Here is a 19812-nt window from a genome sequence, read left to right as displayed (position 1 = left end):
GAATTTGTATTTAATTCATAATTTCCCATGTAAGTATATTTTATTTTGTATGACATATCCTAAAATATTTTTTCCCTTAAATTCTTGGTAGAATTTAGCTTTTGCCTTGTACATTTATAGCAGTTCTACATTTTGAATAGTATGTTTTCATCAAGCATGTGACTCATATTTTTTCTCTATTCTTTCATTTTACAGTTATTTAATCTCCCTCTATAAAAAATGTTTACATATTAAAACAAATGCACACTGTCACAGATGATTATGCTCCATTTCTCCAATCATTATAAATTTCTCTCGCCTTTAGAATTAGATCAAATCCTCTTCATTGTCTCACATTGTTGTTGTTATTTGCTGTCAAATCGAACCCGACTCATAGTGACCCCTCCTTGGGTTTCAGAGGCAGTATCACTATGGAAGTAGATTGCCCAAACTTCCTTCCAAGGAGTGGCTGGTGGGTTTGAACCGCTAGCCTCCTGGTTAGCAGTCAAGTGCCTTAGGTACTATGCACTAAGAGCGCCTCCTCTCACATTTAGATTTAAAAAAAAAAAAAAAAAAAAAAAACTGTTTAATGCTTTGACTCTGCTGGGGTTTATTGGTCTATGACATGAGTCCAAGAACATACATACCAACAGCCACTTATTTAAATGACATCAAATACTGATTTTATTGTTCACCAGATATTTAGTTCTTTCATTTAAATACTTTCTTAGCTTAGATATTTTCTGTCCATCTGTCACAGTGCTGCCACTGCCAGGTAAGCATAAAATCTTTATTCTAATCCATAAATAATTGTCCAGTATTTAAAAGATAAAGCCCATATGGTTTTGATGTCTGTCATGTTTTATTACATGGAAGATCACCAATCTTAACACCTTCAAAGTATTTATATTTTTACACCAATTTATCAAAACCTATGAAATGTTTCATGGGAATTTTAATTGGTATCTATAAAATCTATATAATAACTAATTTACTGCTATTATTCTTATTGCATCTTTTTTAAAACTCAGAACGGTGTGTTTCTTTCCATTTGTTGTATGTATCTATTTATTTTGAACTAATCCACATAAGATCTTTTCTACTGTACCAACTTTTATTGTGCATCTCTGGGTCATAAATTCATTTCAAGGAGAGGTGGTAACAGTATATGAGGAATCACTAGCATGCAAGGGAAAGGGCACCGTTTCAGTGACCGACAGTGAACACAACACTCACAGAGTTCAGTCAGCCAGTCGTTCACATCCTCCATAGTTGCATTCACTCGTGTCTCATCATTTGGAAGGGTGATCCGACACCTTGGGTGGAATATGTATGTGGGATCAACCGTCTCTAATTTGATTTTTGTACTTAGCTGCTGCAGCACCCAAAGGAAATTCAGCATAAATCCATCTGTAGATACCAATCTATCATCTGTCTGTGGAATATGAAAAAAAATCATTTAAAATACTGATTTGAATACAGTAATTTCGTACAACTTTATATGAAAGGAGACTGAATGCTCAAATATGAAATTATCTTAATGACAGGATACATGCCTTGTCAGAATCGTCACCCTTACGGCAGCTATTTGTTGAGTATATGTGAAGCATTTTATACATCCTCTCACTGAACTTTCACAATAACCCTTATGTGTCACTGACTGTGCTGTTCTTAGAGTACAGTGGAGGAAAGTAAGGCTCAGAGAATTTAACTGATTTGCCCAAGAGCCTCAAAACTGTAAGTGGAAATACAATAACTGCACTTCCCTTCTTTATTTCTAAGGATCATCAGAACAACTAGTTTATCACTTGACTAAGTGTTTCTGTAGCACATAGTCATACTTTTGCATTAACAACAGAATAGAAATTATAATAATGATAGTTAACATCAATCAAGTGTTCACTATATACTAGACACTAATTTAAGAGCTTTACATAGGTACTATTACTACCCCTATTTAGCAGATGAGGAAACTGAGGCACAAAGAAGTTACCATCTAAGGTCACAATGCTAGTAAATGGTAGAACCACATTGGAAATCCAAACAGTCTGATAGCAGGTCCATACTATGAACCACTTCTCTATCCTTTTTTTCTTTTGAGTAGAAGTGTCACGTCATTCATTTATTATTTATGAATAATTTAGGAACGATGTCCTTTTTCTACTCCAGCAAAGTGATTCCTGAGTGTTGTAAATGGATAATGTACTTGGCTGCTAACTGAAAGTTTAGAGGTGTAAGTCCATCCACAGGTACCTTAGGAAAAAAGCCTGGCGAGTTTTTTGAAACATCAGCCACTGGAAATCTCATGGAGCACTCCTGCTCCAACACACACAGGGTTGCTATGAGTTAGAATCAACTCAATGGCAAATGTTTACTCCAGCAAAGTGGTTCAGGCCTAGTGCACTGAACTAGTGGGACTAGTTCACTGGGACTAGTGCATTCAAAATGTTGTAACTGGCCTCCTTGGGCCAGCTCCTGCCTCTCCCCTCCACTTTAGTCCATTCTCTACACAGCAGATCTTGTGGCTTTCTGGCTGAAAACATTCCAAGGGCTTCCCATTATAGTTAGAATAAAATAACATTCTCACAACATAATCCTAACCTGATGAAACCCCTGCCCACTCTGCTGGCCCATGATCTGCTGTTCTCTTTCCCGTAAACTCTCTTCCAGCCACAAAGACCTCTGCGTTGGGCTTCCACTAAACCTAGCTCATTCCCACCTTCAGTCCTTATGTGGGTCTAAAATCGCTTTTCTCAAAAGCAATAGTTGGCTTTTCTTATCAGTCAGGCTTCTGATCAAATATCATCTCTTCAGAGAAGCCTTCCACTTGCCACCCAATCAAAAATCACTCTCATCTTTCTTTCTGGTCCCTTTACAGATACTCCCAATTCCTTTACCTAGCTTTTTTTTTTTTTTTTTAAATAGGTTTTATTATGAAAAATTTACACGTCTATCATTTATCATCTGACATGCCCTACTAGAACACAAACTCCACAAAAGCAGGAAGCCTGCCTCATTCATCACTATATCCTCAATTTCTAGGGCAATGCCTGTAGGTAATGAATAAATATGAGTTGAATGAATGAAATTAAAGAGTAAATGCAAGTAGTCCTTCAGAATCCTACCTGCATCTGTGCTTTCTTCATATTGGCATTGACGACAGCTGCCATGTAACCGAGAGCAGCCTCACGGGTCTCACCGTTTAACAAAATACTATGCAGAATCTTGAAAAGCTCTTGCTAAAATTTGTTTAAAAAAGAAAAAGAAAAATTTTATTTTAAACATGAATCCTTTTTGACTTCAAGAACTCCTAGCTTCCTTCCCACTTTCTCTCTTCTCCCACCTCCACTCATTCCTGGAGAATCTGACAACAAGGGGAATACAAGAAGGTGCTCATATTCAACTGTGTGAAGATCATTAGCATGTAAGCATCTTACAGCAAAATATGGAGTAGGAGTAGAGGAGGCAGGCAGCTATGGTTTAATGAAATGGTCTTTGTTATTTCCTTTCCATGATCAAAATTACCTAATGACTCAATACCATAATTTCTGTTTTTACATCTTAGAACTTAAAATTTCTCTAAATTTCAGAACATTTGGGATAAACAAATCAGTGAGGGGTATGTACAAACTAACAGTGTTCACTCATGCCCACAATTTAAATGCCTAAGGACAAGATAAGGAGCTCTGGTGGTGCAGTGGTTAAAGCATTCTGCTGCTAACCAAAAGGTCAGCAGTTTGAATCCACCAGCTGCTCCATGGAAGAGAGATGACATAATCAGCTTCCGTAGGATTTACAGTCTTGGAAACCCAATGGTGTAGTTCTACTCTGTCCTATAGGGCTGCTATGAGTTGGAACTGACTCAATAGCAGTGGGTTTTTTTTTTTTTTTTATAAGGACAAGCTGGAGAAAGAATGGCAACTACACTCAAGGACCATACCCCAGTGAGATGACATACACAGGGCAGCATATCACTGGTGTTGCAGTTATTGTTCAAGACATGGGTTATTTTATATACCTTATCTTTTATTCATCTTTTGGATTCATTTTCTGAACACCTACCCTTCCCAACTCCAAGTAATGCTGTAGCGATTGGCTAACCACACGAGTGTTTTCCAGGGTAATGGCAGGCCCTGAGAAATATTTTTCAACCACTTTAGCCTGGAAAGAGAAGGAAAAAATTCTATCAACCTATATTGTACATTTGGGAAGGAATCTGTGCATAAGAACAGCACAGCGCAAATGGCCACTGTACTTACATCATCTTCCGCAAAGACAGAGAAGCTAAAAAAAGCTCCCAGATAAGACAGTCTCTGTAGCTCCCGCCCTGAGCCAGGGCTTAAGGATTTAGGCAACCACAATGGCAAAGAAGCAACCTACGCAAAAAATGAGAGAGGCAAATCAAGTTGCTACAAAGGCAAGATAGGTAAAAATTAGTCAAGAGAGTTCTCAACAGCATTCTGTTCAGATGGTTCTAAAACACCAGCACAATGGCTAACATTTCCTCGAAAATACAAGGTACACAAACACATTAAGATGCCTGCTGGTTCTCAGAGAGAGGAACAGCCAACTTTTCTTCATTGTCACACTTTTTTTTTTTTTTTTTAATGTTTCTAAATATTCTTTGATGGAGTTCAAAGAAGTATTTTTATATGACCAAAGGACTCAAAAAGAGCTCTGGTGGCATAGTAGGTAAGGCATTTGGATGCTAACCAGAGGGTGGTTCAAAAACACCAGTTGCTCCATGGGAGAAAGATGAGGCAATCTATTTCCATAAAGATTTACAGCCTTAGAAACCCAATGGGGGTCACTATGAGTTGGAACTGACTCAGTGGCAGTGGGTTTGGTTTTGGTCTTAAAGGACTTGAGTATCTTTTCTCCATAGGACTTGTTATCCTAACTGTACACAATTTATCCCCCCAAAAAATCACAAAAGAAAACATATATGATCATTCCAATAAATAGGGTATGCAGTAACAATTTAACAGACATGTTATCTGTATCTAAATGAAAATTGACAATATCCTTCAAGAGAAGTTATTTGGATAATGTTACTTAAGGAACATCTTCTGAGTGTTCCTTATGTTCACTGAAAATGTGTAAGCCCATAAGCACTTACCAAATTGCACATAGGATGTGTCTTCCCAAACTTGGTTTCACAGAGTTCACCTAATGCCTAGCAAGAAAATCAGAAAGACCTATTTAAATGTATTTCACCTTGAACTGACTGCCATGTGTAACATCAAGGAACAACTATAAATACTGCCATAAATACATATGCATTCCCTCTGAAATGATCACAGCTTCATTGCCTTTTCTGATTAATAAACTAATAAAAATGTACATGGTAAAATACATCAGAAAAATCAGAATATGAAATAAAAATCACACACAGACTTTACTCCTAGAAATAACTTCTATTGCTATTTTGGTTAACAGCTTTCTAGACATCTGTTTATGTATATACACAGAGATGCATATTTCTACCAAAAAATGCTCTTCTCGCTTGACATCTTTCCATGTCAATAAAGAAATTTGCTTCATACATTTTAGACAGCTAGTGTTCCCAGTGCTAAACACGACTATAAATAATTACAATTTATAAGCTATCAAATCCAGAACACATTTAAAACGGTAACTTGGTTTTAAACACAAGATATTTTGGTATTTTTTGGAAGTCTAGTATTTTCCTTTGGAGCCCCAATCATTCTCATCTTAGTGAATCACGAAAAATAATACTTAGAGACATAAACACAAATTAACACTCTAAGTGACCCAAGTATAACAACCAAGCACAGTATTTTAAGAGTCAACTTCTATTCTCCGTAATCTGGACAGAGGCATAGAAGTTGCTGAACCAGCTGCAGGAAGCTTTGGGTGCAAGCATTTGGGCACAGATACACATCTTTGAGGAGCTGCTGGGGCTCAGAGAATTGCTGCTGAGAAGTCAAAGTTGTCACTGCCGAGTGTAGGAGTTGCTAAACTTTGCTGCACATGAGGATCACATGGGAAGCCGTTAAAGAAAACAGTGCCGGGCCACCCCTCCATCCTCCCCAACTTTCACCCCAAGAATGAAATCTCAACGTTGTGGGAGCAGTGGGGTGGTACATGGGTGGGCAGGAAGCAGTATTATTTAAAGATCCTCTCAGGTGACTCCAATGTCTGGCAAAGCTGGGATTCACTATTTCTGATTTCAGCTCCAACCTTCTTCCTTTTCCTGTTTCTCATTATGATACCCTCTCTTGCTGCACTCTCATTATTGTATAAGCATCAATAATGGCTCAAAATAAAATTACTGTCTACCACAACAGAAACCTTTGTCTTTTGACCAAGGAGGACATTTTGTTGATATCTGACACTAAAAGCTTCTAACTCAGGCATCAAACTAATTAAAACCACAGCCAAAAAGCCAGCCATTCCTTGCAGGAATAATTATATAATATAGTGGTAATTAGTGTTCATTAAAATATTTAGTCACGAACTCAAATACTCACATTATTCTACTTCCTTTTCTCTGTCATAGACACAGATTAAGGATTAAGAGAATTTTACTAGGAGTCTGAATAACATCCATGCATAATGGCAAGAGCCCTGGTATAAATATGTTCAAAATTATTTTCAAAAGTAAGAATTCCCATTTTACTTTTCAATTTCTCAGCAGTTTTTAACTTTTAGCCTTTCTATGTTATCAGCTTTAGCAGTTTTTAAAGAGATGTTGCCTTTGGGTGCACCTCTCTTTTGGCATTTATTGCAGTGGAACCATGTCAATGTTCCAGTGGGTTTGGGTTTCTGCAGTAGATTAGGGACACCTTGTGGAGAGGGCCTTGTCTCCTTCCTTAGTCTCTGTGTCCCCAGTGCTTGGCACAGAACAGATCCTCAGTAAGTACTGAAGTAACAAATGCAGTAAAATATCAATTTAACCAAGGCCTCCATTTATACAAGGTTGTAGATACATAAAGGAAACTAATTTTGTATTTTGCTACTTCTTCTTTGATACTTCTAAGAATGAAAAGTATTCAGTAATACTTGAAGCAAATGCAGGAAAGAAAAGAGGATCTTATTTTCATTCTGGTTCCAGTGTTTTCACAATAGTCAAGTCTCACTATGAGAACTTAGCTGAAAGTTCTATCCACGATTTTTGCTTGCTCTAAGTGCCTTCAATAGCTCAGGAGATGTGTGATTTTCAAGTAAAGCCTGTAAACGAGGTATACAGCCTTGGGAAATTAGGAGGATGAACAACAGAGTTACTCTGAGATTTTCTTTAGAAAGTCACTCTATAAAAATAAAATTCTACTGCTTTCCTTATTATAATGTTGCTTTTTTATCTGCATTTATAATAGCTTTTTTTTTTTTTTACTAAAAAAAAAATTCATTCTAAATATGGTATGCTCATGACTAAGAGAACCAGAAGTATATCACCAATAATGATCTTTCTCGTAAGCTATACAGTACGGTGAAGCACATGTCAATAACCACATCACTAGCTCCTGTCTAGGACTGGGGAGGTGGGATATGTACCGGGCTGCTAACTGTCTTCACTGATGCATCTCACTGTACAGCAAACACTCTGCATGGCCAACACAAAGATTTCATGTTTTAAATTTGAAAACAAGGTGGATCATGGACCTGAAAGAAAAGTGTATGTTAAAATTATCTGCAAGAAAAACATCTATTAAATGGGTTAAAAAAAATACAAAGTTTTACCATGAGGGGGTATTTAAAGTAGTCACTATCGAGGGAGCACTCTTTGGCAGCAAGCGCCAGGCCTTGTAAAATGGGGATAAAGATCTATAAGAAAAACACAAAATCAGGTATGTAAGTGTAAGAATAAGCAACATGTCAAATAAAGTGCTGACTCTGAATGTCCAGTCATGTTCACTTCTTCCCCAGAGAAAAGGTTTTTTTGCAGATAAGAGAGTCTAGAACCCAGTCAAAGGAGCCCTGGTGGTACAGTGGTTACTCAGTTATTAACCAAAAGGTGGGTGGCTCAACCCATCCAGAGGCTCCCATGGTGATCTGCTCCTGGAAAGATTACAGCCTAGGAAATCCTATGGGGCAGTTCTACTGTATCATACTGGGTCACTATGAGTGACCATCATCTAATAACAGCAATAGAACCCAGTGACAAAGTACAGTGGAAACCTCCAGAAGTAAGAAGATTTAGGTGAATCCTAATATCCTAAGAAAACTGTTCTTAGGCAGGACTCCTGGTAACTCATAAGAAAACAGTGCCTAAGGCATTTGACTGCTAACCACAAGACTGGTGGTTCAAACCTACCAGCCACTCCTCAAAAAGAAGGTTGGGCAATCTACTTCCATAGTGATACTGGCTCGGAAACCCAAGGAGAGGTTGCTATGAGTCAGATCCAACTCGAAGGCAGTGTGTTTTTGTTTGAAGGGTCCAGCTCTCCAGTGATTTCACTTGGTGTGGCGTAGTACCTAAGGCATCTGACTGCTAACCAGAAGGCTGGTGGTTCAAACCCACCAGCCACTCCACAGAAGGAAGACTGGGAAATCTACTTCCATAAAGATTACCACTGAAATTCAATGGGGTTCACTGTGAGTCAGAATCAACTCGATGGCAGTGAGTTTGGTTTTAGTTAATCAACTAAATACTCCTCATCTCAGTGACTAATGTGTTTTTGATTACCAAGCACCTATAAAGTAATCTGTAAAAAAATGAGGCTAAATGTTCTAGTATTTTCTAAGCTCTAACAACATAACATATATTTTAAAATTTTTATCAGTAACTTGTTGCCACCCTCCCATCTCCATAAAATTCTTTCCATCTTTCTCTATTAATTTTGAGGAGAACAAGAAAAACAGGCCAATAAAAGGTATTATTATTTTATCAACCTTAATTAAGTGGACCAAAGAGATAGCTGAGAAATGTTGAGATGGAAGAAGAAAACTTTAGTTCTAATGCCTTATGTCCATACTGTTAACTAACACAATAACGTGATACTGGAGCTGGAGGGCACTTAAATTTAGAGTTTACCACTAACACTGGGCACATGAACACTGTGCAAGACTGGCTCAGCACAGTTCATTCTCAAATTTCACAATGCACTCACTGATCAACGCAACTAGGGCCAGGGAGTTGGCTGGGATTCAGGACAAATAACATGAAGTAGAAAATGGTGTAAACAACAGCTGACAATCTGAAAGCCAACAAGTTATAAAAGGAGTGTCTCTAAAGCCACTAAAACATTTGAATAAATCCCTTTCCTGCTCATTGCATCCCACTATATTGAAGACTCATCATTTAAAAATCATAGCACAAAAAAGAGACCCTGGATGACAAGGTGTCTGCATAGTGTCTTAAGATATGGACGACGCTCTGGAAGGGATCATTCTAGATTTTGCAAGTCTGACAATCAGGGCAGAAATAATGGGCTTTCATAAGCTAGCGAAAAATGGGAGAGGTAAAAGCCAGGTGTGGGGGTGGGGAATGACAAAACCGCAGATGAGAAAACAAAAAAAATCTCCAGAATCACAAAAAGCAAATTTCATAATTGGTTGTCCAGAAAACTATCTGAGCATTTTCTTCAGGAATACCATAAAATAAAACATCTTCATTCTTTCTAATAGAGTTGGCCTCTTTTGCAGATAAGAGTTTAATTCATAATAAACAGATAAAATATTACCAACTATAATATTTTTCAAATAGTCAAGTACTGTATTATTGATGTTGTTGTTGTTGTTATGTGCTGTTGAGTCGGCCCCGACTCACAGCGATCCCTCCTTGGAAACCTTGGGTTTCCGAGGCAGTATCACTACAGAAGTAGATTTCCCCATCTTCCTTCCGAGGAGTGGCTGGTAGAAGACTTACATATTTTAACTACTTATTTTCAAATAAGGATCTACCAACACTGATAAAATATGTTAAGTATTCATCTCCAACTCTAAATTCTAGTTATTATTAATTTCTCTTTACTTATATGTGACCTTGTTGTTGTTATATGTGACCTTGTTGTTGTTATATGTAACCTTGTTGTTGTCTTGTCTGACCGTCGAGTCAGACCCAACTCATAGTGACGCCTCCTTGGGTTTCTGAGGCAGTATCACTACGGAAGTAGACTGCCCCAGACCATCACTCTAATATTAAAACAAAGGACACTGAAATTTCAGTAAAAAGATTTAATAATTCAATTTTACCATACTTTTTTTTTTCGGATAAAAAGCTAAAATGCCATTTTTCAGGGTACCAGCTCCATTTTTCTCATTTCTCTCTAGATAAAACACATAGTAAAATGTCTTCCTGTGTAAATTTCATTTTGAATAAATTACACATAAAATATTCCTTTCAGCTAATCACTGGGCTGCTTTTGTATAGTTAAAGCTACTGTGGGTTCCTCAGTATAAATTTTTAATAGAAAAGTATTCTACTTAATGTATATTACATAGGTAATTTCAGACATCACTTAAACCGTCCAAAATAGTTACTCATTTTCATCAGATTTCACTTACGTTTCTAGAAAAGAAAGGCCCGCTTTGCTGTCTGAAATATTCCTGTAAGCCAAGAAGACATTTCACCTAAGGTAAGTAGTTGGTGAATTATAGATAGGATCCACAAGACTAATTGGAATTGTTACTCCTCGTTTCATCTTTTACAGACACAATTTCTGAGAATTGAAAGGGCTTAAAATTAATACAAGGAGTTCTGGTGGCATAGTGCCTAAGGCACTTGACTATTAAGCAGAGGCTGGCGGCTGAAACCCACCAGCTGCTGAGCTGAAGGAAGATGGGGCGATCTACTTCCATAAAGATTTACTGCCTCGGAAACCCAATGAGGGGGGTTGCTATGAGTCAGTATTGACTTGATGGGAATGAGTTTTATTTTTTATTTTTAAATGAATACCAATAATAATATGCCTAAATAAAGAGAAAGCAACCATACTATCTATTTTTATTATCTCAGTTATTCTTTCTACTCACACATAAACCAAAAAAACCCAAACTCACTGCTGTGAAGTCAGATCCGACTCACAATGACCCCTCCTTAGGTTTCCGAGGAGGTGTCACCATGGAAGTAGATTGCCCAACCTTCCTTCTGAGGAGTGGCTGGTGGGTTTGAACCTCCAGCCTTCTGGTTAGCAGTCAAATGCCGTAGGCACTACACACACACACAAATAGAAATGACGACAGAGCACATTATAAGACAATTTTATGAAAACTCTCTTTATTGTTGAAAACAGCTTGTGTGAAAGCTTCTGCGGCAAAGGGCTTACTTTCAACACTAGGCCATAAATTAGAAATCCAGATATAATGTCTAAGTTTCACCTTGGAAGAAACCATCAAGGGTAAGTAAACAGCTTTATTATTAAGTATCTCGTATCTGCATTTTTACTTGACTTAACACAATGTGTCAAAATAATGTATAAACAGCAAAAAGACAAAGATAGGAGACATCATTCCTAGTTTAGTAGTGAAAGACAAAAATTCTATATCCTGTACAAATGGCTTCTGAACACATTGGTAGTTAATCTATTAATGTTTTTTTTTATAAACCCAGGGAATTGATTTTACCACACCTCCTCTGGCAAACTCCCTGCATGTCTTATATTCTCTCCTAGTGTTCTTGTGTTATAAAATCCTTAAAATCAGGAACTGGGCCTTATATTTCATCTTATCAGCTAAAGCATCTAGCACAGACACTGCTTGATGACTGACTGATAAGCTGAGATGGGCAAATGAGTTGAACATGCAGCTATCAATCTGATTGCCCCAGGAAAGGAATCTCAGGTAGGTCTTCTCTCTAAGCAAATAACACATACATGTTCAAATTCAGGGACAGAGAAGTTTTCAGTGTATGGTGTATTTAGAAATTAGCAACAGCCTAGAAGCTCTCAGGCTAAAAGATGCAGCAGCTAACTCACAAAACTGTACCTGCTTGAACACTTCTTCATCCTGGTGCGTTGTTCTAACTAGCTCTTGAATGAAACCATATGGGAGATTCCTACACAGCATATACGGCACCAAGAAGGACGGCTGCTGCATGGACCTGTGGACACATGAAAATCAAGGGCTGTGATGACATCAACTTGTTATAATGTGACAAAAGAATCCAATGACATGTCATGTTAGCAGCAACTGTCCAGTCAAAAGTCAGCTTTTAGAACTCCCAAATATTCTGCACAATAATTTAGGTAGAAGACTGCCCTTCCAGTCAGTAGTAATCACTTTTTGGAATTTTAGTGAGAGACTATATATACACTATACATAAGTCCATTTTTTCCCACACACAACCTTTAAAAATGAAGCATTAAAAAAAACAAAGCATTACATGTTTCTCTTACTTATGTATTTATGCCTCATCCAATTTGAAAAAAAGGCTAGGAAGGGCTAAGGACTTTTTAAAACTCCTATAAATTGTAACCCTGGAACATTTTTCAAGCTTTTGGAACATGTGTACAGTGTAGTAAATCACATATTGTGGCTTTTCTAGCCATAAGTCTTTGTAAACTCCATGGTGGAATTTGCCATGAGCAACTGCGTAGCTCCTGATAGTTAAAATTATCTACCTCAGGTATTTCTATTGGGAGCAGCATAAAGTAATTTTCTGGGAAGTTTGCTCTCTCTCAGGTGTGTAGAACTCTGATTTTGGTACTGGTTGGTTTGGCCACTCTGCCAGGCTCAAAAGGAGCCCTCCTAGAGGCAGAACCAGTCTCTCTGACTGCTGGCTGAGAAAGACTTGCTGCTGAGAGAAACACACTCCTGAGAGACATGAGACATGCACTGCTGAGACAGCGATGCGAGAGACACGTACTACTGAGAGAGCAATGTGCTACTGAGACTGCCAGCTGCTCAGTGAGATGGCTGGCTGCAAGAGACTGAGTGCATTTCTGAACTTGAATTGTAGTCTGGTGCTTCCCTAATAAATACCATAATCTGCAAGTTTTGTGTGGCCACTGCAGTGACTTATCGAACCCAGCAGAGAGGTGGTGGGTGCTGTGGGAGGGATGGCTGGTGAAAGGGCTGGAGGGAGGCAGCATGTCTGGCCTCGCAGGAATAGGCCTTGGGCTATTAATGGTGATTCTGTCTTCCTCTTGTGGGGTTGGAGGAGGTCAGAAGATGCAGCCTCCTTGCCCCTTTGGTAATATGTATCATTTTCCTTCTTTTCAAAACCTTAAAGAATATATGGTTAAAATGTAGAAAATAATATAAAAAACACCCACTATGTATTTTTGCATAATAAACACAAAACATATAAACATTCTTCTTTATTAAATCTAAAACCTTTATGGGTCTCCTAGGAACAAAGAAACAATGCAGCAGTGACCGGTATACCATGCAGTACACCACTGTCAACCACTCAGAGGGGGATCTATGGAGGAGATCCTGGATTGAGAGGGAGAACAACGTGGAACAAACCTCAAAATCATTCGGGGGAAAAAAAAAAAGAGGGGGGACCAGGCTTGCTGGTCTGATAGAGACTGGTGGAACCACTGAGACTATGGCTCCTAGCTGCCTTCAGGTCTGGAATTGAACCCACACCTGTGGCTTCCAGCCAAACAAAAGACAGGCATTTGAGTTGAACATTTACCTGAGGTAGATACACTCCTTGGAGAGAACAATCATGGGAGAAAGAAGGGCTGCTTATGCACAGGGAGACAGCTCAGGGGGCAGGAGTGCATGGAGGGATGGACACAGGAAAGAGGTAACTATCGGGAAGAAATGGGAGGGGAGCTGTTGCACTGGGGTAAACTGTAGTCAATGTCATGAGACAACGTGTGTGTGAACTGCTGTATGGAAAGTGAATTTGCTCTGTAAACTTTCATCCAAATCACAATTAAAAAAAAAAAAGAGAGAGAAAGAATGCAGCATACTTTGGGTGGTTTCCTAATTATCTATTCCTCCACTAGTTACTACTAAATAACAAAAAATGACAGTGTGATACACAGAAAGCGATAAGCTACACATTTTATCAAATACCTTCTGTGATTTCAAGCAGTTGCTCTTAAACAAAGTTATTAATTTTCTGCCTTGATGTCTACATATTTTAACAATGCTTTAGTCTAACAAAGCATGAAAAACTCTTAAAATATAATTAATTTGAACTCACTTTAATTTCATTTAAAAGTATGTTTTGCACTACTTTTAAGAGATGAAGAGAAAAAGAGTTTTGGAATTTAAAATAATCATTTTTATAGTATTTTAGAGAAGAAACGGAACCTAACAGATTAACCTAGTCAAACACTTCCTTTTGACAGGTGAGGAGATAAGTTACTCAAAGTGTTGGAAAATGACTGGACAGCCTGATGCCCACTGATGACAACAATCCCCTCTGCCCACACCAAGCACCTAACGGCTCTTCTACCTTGGCTGTGTTAGGGAACCTTGTAGTACTAATGCAGTATGGGAGATGCACTGTGAGCGGATGTTGCTGAGAAGCTGGCTGACGGCTGGCTGGCTGCACATCTGAAAAAGACAGAAGGAGGTTAGGACTACAGGAAACAAACGAAGAATTCCATACTACTGAAAACTGACAACTGTCGGAACAGATCTCCAGAAAAAGACATGCTATTTTCTTCTTCCCTTGTCATAATGAAACGACTGGAGCAACTATTACCCAAGTATGCACAGTGTCTGAAATACATGGTCAGAGAAGAAAGCAGCAGATATTTGACGTGGCTGCTCAGGAACCTGAGAGATGTGCCCACCACTCTCTCTTTCCTTCTGCTCAGGTTCAGTGCAAGAAACCCCACCAAGGCCCTTCACAAATATGAAACTAACAGGTAGCCAAAGCGATTAGTTTCTAACGTAAAATTAGAACAGAAAATGAAATAGGGAAGAAAAAGAAAAAAATCATAAAGAGGGTCGGAAAGGTACAGTGAAGCAAGTATAGTTTCCTGGGTTTAATCCCAGCTTTGGAACTTATTATTTGAGTGATCCAGGATAAATTATTTAATCTCTTGGAGGTCCATCTTATTCATACAATGAAAAGATAATACTTATCTTACACTCAGTTACACTGAGCTGACTGAACAACTATGAGAATCTGAGTTCATGAAGACCTTGCACAGAACTTGGCAATTTTCAGGTGCTCAACAAATGCTGGTTATTATAATGATGATAACAGGCTATTAGATACATCAGGGTCATGCAAGCTGTTCATGGCACCAGCTACAGTGTGTTGGTTAAGGAGAAGACTCTGAAGCTATGTCATATAGGTTCACATCTTGACCCTGTCACGTCTTCCCTCCACTACAATGTGAGTACATGAGGGCAGGCCTCTTTATCTGCTCTGTCCACTGATATATCCAAGCTCCCAGTACAGTGTCCAACACATATTTGATGTGCAATAACTACTGATTGAATAAATGAAAGAGTGCTCTTCAGGTCTAAGGGGGGAAAAAGATTATCAAACAAATAGTCAGCTTGGGGAAAAAAAAAAAGAAGAGTCTATGACATCTCACCTTTGGTGCTTTTTTTTCCTCTATTCCAACTCGGTCAAAGCACTCGATGAGGTAGTTCAGCATATCTGTCTCCTTGCATGTTTCAATGGTGAAATGGTCACTATAGGAATCCCAAATACTCGCCCCACCAGAGGCTCCCAAACTTTGGAAGGAAAAGATGACCAGAGGAAAAAAAAAATTGATTCTTATCTCTTGATTATTTCTTTTTGACAGAGTTTGCATTTCTGCAGCAAAAAGCCTGTTAGGTCCCTATACCCACAACCAAGCACAAACACCCATGCAGCCAAGACTGGAGCTGATTGCTTACTTCACCTGTTCCAAGTGCAGTAACATTATTTTTGGTAGACATTTTATGGACCTCAAAGGAAATATGACTAGAAACCCATCACCACATCTTATTGGGAATGGTGACTTACAAATAAACCCAAAAAGACTAGGAACTGCTACCAAATGTGATGTATGTGAAGGACCACCAAGGCCTTAATCAAAATTGACCACGGTCATGCCGGCAGACTTGCAGATTAAAGCCGACTAGGCTGCTGCTGTAGTCAAACTCTTTAGCAATGAAGTTGTCAGGTACTAACAAAATACCACTTTATCGCAATGACGTTTAAAATATATCCCAAAAGCCTTTATCCAGGCAAACAATTTGTTACATATCTATTTATTATGATAAAATTTTAAAAAGCCTTTATTCAGCATTTGCCAACAGGACCAGAGCTTAGCAGTTAGAAGGAGACATGAAAATATTTGCTACCAACACAAAATGTTCTAAAACTTTTAGCAAAAAGGGCAAAGTAGTATGGTAAAAACAAAAGGAAAATCCTAGATCAGGGGTATGTAGACTTGGGTCCTACTGCTCTTCTAGTGTCATTGCTTACTTGGTACATGAACCTGGAACACCTCTAGCTTATCTGCAGTGAGCATTAATCAAATAATGTGCAAGTGACCTGTAAGTTCTAAGCAGGACTCGATGTAAGGCATTGTTATTATTAGTTGTAACTATTACCTGAGACGAAAACCAAGCATAATCATGAGGGTTAGATGTAAGGAAATTAAATAAAGCTGAGACCAATCATCACAAGTCACATACCAAAAGTGATATTAACTCACAAACTGATTTGATACACACAAAAGATAGGAGGAGATTAAACACGGCCTAGGAGGAAAGGGATTTTGAAATGAAGAGGAAAACACCGACTCAACAAATTACATATAGACGATGACAGAGGATGGGAAGACCATCAGGAACTTGAGAGACATACCCTTGCTTCAACCTGGGGGGGAGCGCAAACAATTAAAGACAAGGAACTACAAGCACCAAAAGGAACTGACATATTAACAGTGTTATACAGGTAGACAGTAGACATATAACACTAACTCAGGAATCTTAAAACTGATCTTGGAATTTGATGGAAATATACATAATTGACCGAGAAATGAAACCATGATATGAAAAGTGTTTCCGTAAGGAGGATAAAAACAATGCCAGTTTTAAACCGAAGGCTTTCAGGCCACAATCTAGTAAATCTGAACCCCTACAATCTAGAATACAGGCCTGGGGTCTCTGGTGGCACAAATGGTTAAGCACTCAGCTGCTAACAGAAAGGTTGGTGTTTCACATCCACCCAGAAATGCCTTGCAAGAAAGGCCTGGCGATCTACTTCTGTAAAGATTACAGCCAAGAAAACCCTTTGGGGCAGTACTACTGAGTAGCACATGGGCTGCCATGAGTCAGAACCCACCTGATGGCAACAGGTTTTTAGTGTTCAGGTCTCATAAGAGAGAAGGGAGGAGACTGAGACATAATCAAAGGCACAACCCCCTGCTGAGTGAACAGGTGACACAGTCACCCGCAAAGCTCTCCAGCAGAGGCCTGGATAAAGATGAACAGACAAGCGCGGAATCTCTCAGAAACAAAAACAATTCTTGTGTTTTCTTAACAATTTTTTTGGTATACTTCACTAATCACAGGATGGTATCTGTTCATTGGCATGGAAAAGATAGGTAAGTACTGTAATAAAGCACAAGAAAAAATACACAAAAACGAAACAGAAAAGCAGAAAGGGGGGGAAGACATCTGTCTTTATTGCAGTAATTAGTTACTTTCAGCCCTCTGCTACATGCTCCTGTTCTTTTGATGCTTAGTGACTTAGTCACCACACTCATTACACGTCTCAAAGATAAACTTTGCTAATACAGGGCTGTATCTATATACAACCAATCACAACTTGCCTTTGAGCAGCTCTCTCAGATGACAATGAAAATAGATCATCTTAATTTAAAATAAAAAATTTAAACTACATGTTTCCTTGATACTAAGCCATGCATTTCTCACATTTCATTTTTCCATTTCTGAAATGAAAATCCTCTTAAATCTGATGTCAACAGGTCCTTACCAGCTGCAGGGAATCCGTCTGATGCATGTGAATGTTTGTGTGAACAGAGCAGGTTTGGATGGTGTCGGCTCATGCAATTGCTATTGAAATTAGGGTCCATCCTTACCAGCATATTCTATTAAATTTTAACTTAAATTTGGACCCTCACTGTCACTTGGATGTCTTCACATATTTCACTAAGACACAGACAGTGACAATCTATGTAGAAGACTGCATGTCTCACAGCAGGCAATGCACTGAGAGGCACTCAGAATATATCACAGAATTTTCAAAGCTAAAAAAGGTTGTGTATTGTGGTGAGCATCAGCCAGGCACCAAACAACACTTGCAGCTGACTTCAAGAAGAGAGGGAAAAAATAAAAGTTTTACCAAATAGGAAATGTAGAGTAAACCCCAGCATTCTTCAAATGTTTCACAATTATAAGATCAACCCTAAAGGGGATAGAGTAGAACATGATCACAAGTATGAAAAATGGTCAGTATCCCCAGTGTTATGCCTAAGTGTCAATGACAATACTGATTTACAAGGATCTTTACATTCAAAATTAAAGTGTTGGACTCAATTTTGGAATATTATACCAAAAAGAAAGTGGTGTATAATTATATGCATAAATTTATGATACTATCAATATATTTAAAATGTTTAAAGTAATATTTCTTTTCCTTAAAAGAAAAAAAGCATACAAAATCGACGATACTTTTACAACTGGGACATCCTAAAATCTCGGAAATAGGTCATATTTAAGTCCCAAGAGCAACCAGAAAAATTATACCTCCTTCTGGGAGAAAGTGTGAACCGTTTTCTGATAACTACATCAGCAGTCCAATTTTATGGATGTAATTCTTCACATAGGAGAAATACAGCTGAGTCCTTCTGGAAACACAATGAAAATATTCCTGGGAATTTATACATGCAGCAACCTGAATCCCATTTTAAATGCACCAAGGAAACTTGCTTTTTAAAGGAATTCTACTAGGGTTTCTTTTATAATGTGAATAATCACTCTCGTTTACTTACTCTATGAATGCAGAATTAGCTATTTTGCATTTTCTCAATTCAAGGCAAAGTCAGAGTTGTGTAAGTTTAAGCAATGTAAATTCATTCACCAAATATGTATTTGGTGCCTTCTGTGTTTTAGTCACCATTCTAGGCTCTGGGGATACTGCACCGAATCAAATGGATGAAGACCTTGCTCTTATGGTAGTTACATTCTAGCGAGGAAAACAGTCAAAGATACATCAATATACAAGTGCTATAAATGAAAATTAAAACAGTACAGAGAAGGAAGGTAAATGTGTATGAGTGTCAGTGTCTCTATGTGTTGTATACAATAGGGTCAAGGGAAAACCCTCTGATCAGAAGGCATTTATTTGCACCTGTAGGAAGTCAGGGAGCTGGCCATGCAGCTATATGGGGTGAGAGTAGTACCAAGAGAGGGAACAAGTGCAAAGACCTAAAGCAGGAAGGAATATGCTGGATGAGGTCAAGGAATGGGAGAAATCCAGCGTATGCAGGATGGAGATGAGGTTGGAGATGAGGTTGGAGAGGAGCAGCCCATGTGTGTGCATGTGTGCATGCACATGTGAGCATGCATGTGTGTGAGATCCAGGCATGGTAGTGAGGGGCTCTGGATTTCAGTCCACGTGAGAAAGGAAATCACTGGAGAGTCTGGGACACAGACATGATGGAAAGTTTTCTTTCAACCATTGTCATGCTTTCTCCTCAACTTCTTTACTGTCACTAATTTTCCCTTTCTCAATATACATAGGATCACAACATTCAAGATTTGACCTCCTTCACTGAAATGTGCAAGCAGTTTAAAAAAGAAAAAAAAAAACAACTTTCTTTCTAGTCATCAATTTGCTAGGAAAGGATTAGAAAAAGTTTCCTCAGAATAACTCCTCTAGGATCTTTTCTACAAGATAATTCTCTCGTTTCACTCCAGCAAGAAGCAGTTCATACAATTCACATAGCTGCTTTTCACAGAGGACTACACAAATTACAGGAGGAATGT

General features: G+C 38.4%; 1 protein-coding gene across 1 annotated transcript in view; it reads right to left on the bottom strand.

Annotated features, from left to right (window-relative positions):
* The window catches only part of UBE4B (ubiquitination factor E4B), a 133807-nt gene that overhangs the window by 58908 nt on the left and 55087 nt on the right, over positions 1 to 19812 (bottom strand). The window contains exons 9-17 of the mRNA XM_007942610.2: positions 15399 to 15540; positions 14300 to 14400; positions 11869 to 11983; positions 7684 to 7767; positions 5099 to 5155; positions 4239 to 4355; positions 4042 to 4140; positions 3105 to 3218; positions 1216 to 1414 (exon numbers count right to left, since the gene is read on the bottom strand). Of these exons, the coding sequence (XP_007940801.2) occupies positions 1216 to 1414; positions 3105 to 3218; positions 4042 to 4140; positions 4239 to 4355; positions 5099 to 5155; positions 7684 to 7767; positions 11869 to 11983; positions 14300 to 14400; positions 15399 to 15540 (1028 nt within the window). The remainder of the gene's footprint in view (positions 1 to 1215; positions 1415 to 3104; positions 3219 to 4041; positions 4141 to 4238; positions 4356 to 5098; positions 5156 to 7683; positions 7768 to 11868; positions 11984 to 14299; positions 14401 to 15398; positions 15541 to 19812) is intronic.

This window comes from Orycteropus afer, unplaced genomic scaffold (genome assembly GCF_000298275.1).
Source record: "Orycteropus afer afer isolate SDZICR_OR568_19922 unplaced genomic scaffold, OryAfe1.0 scaffold00094, whole genome shotgun sequence".
Taxonomy (NCBI): Eukaryota; Metazoa; Chordata; class Mammalia; order Tubulidentata; family Orycteropodidae; genus Orycteropus; species Orycteropus afer.
The sequence above is the reverse complement of the archived record's forward strand: the minus strand, read 5'-3'. Positions and strand labels throughout refer to the sequence as shown.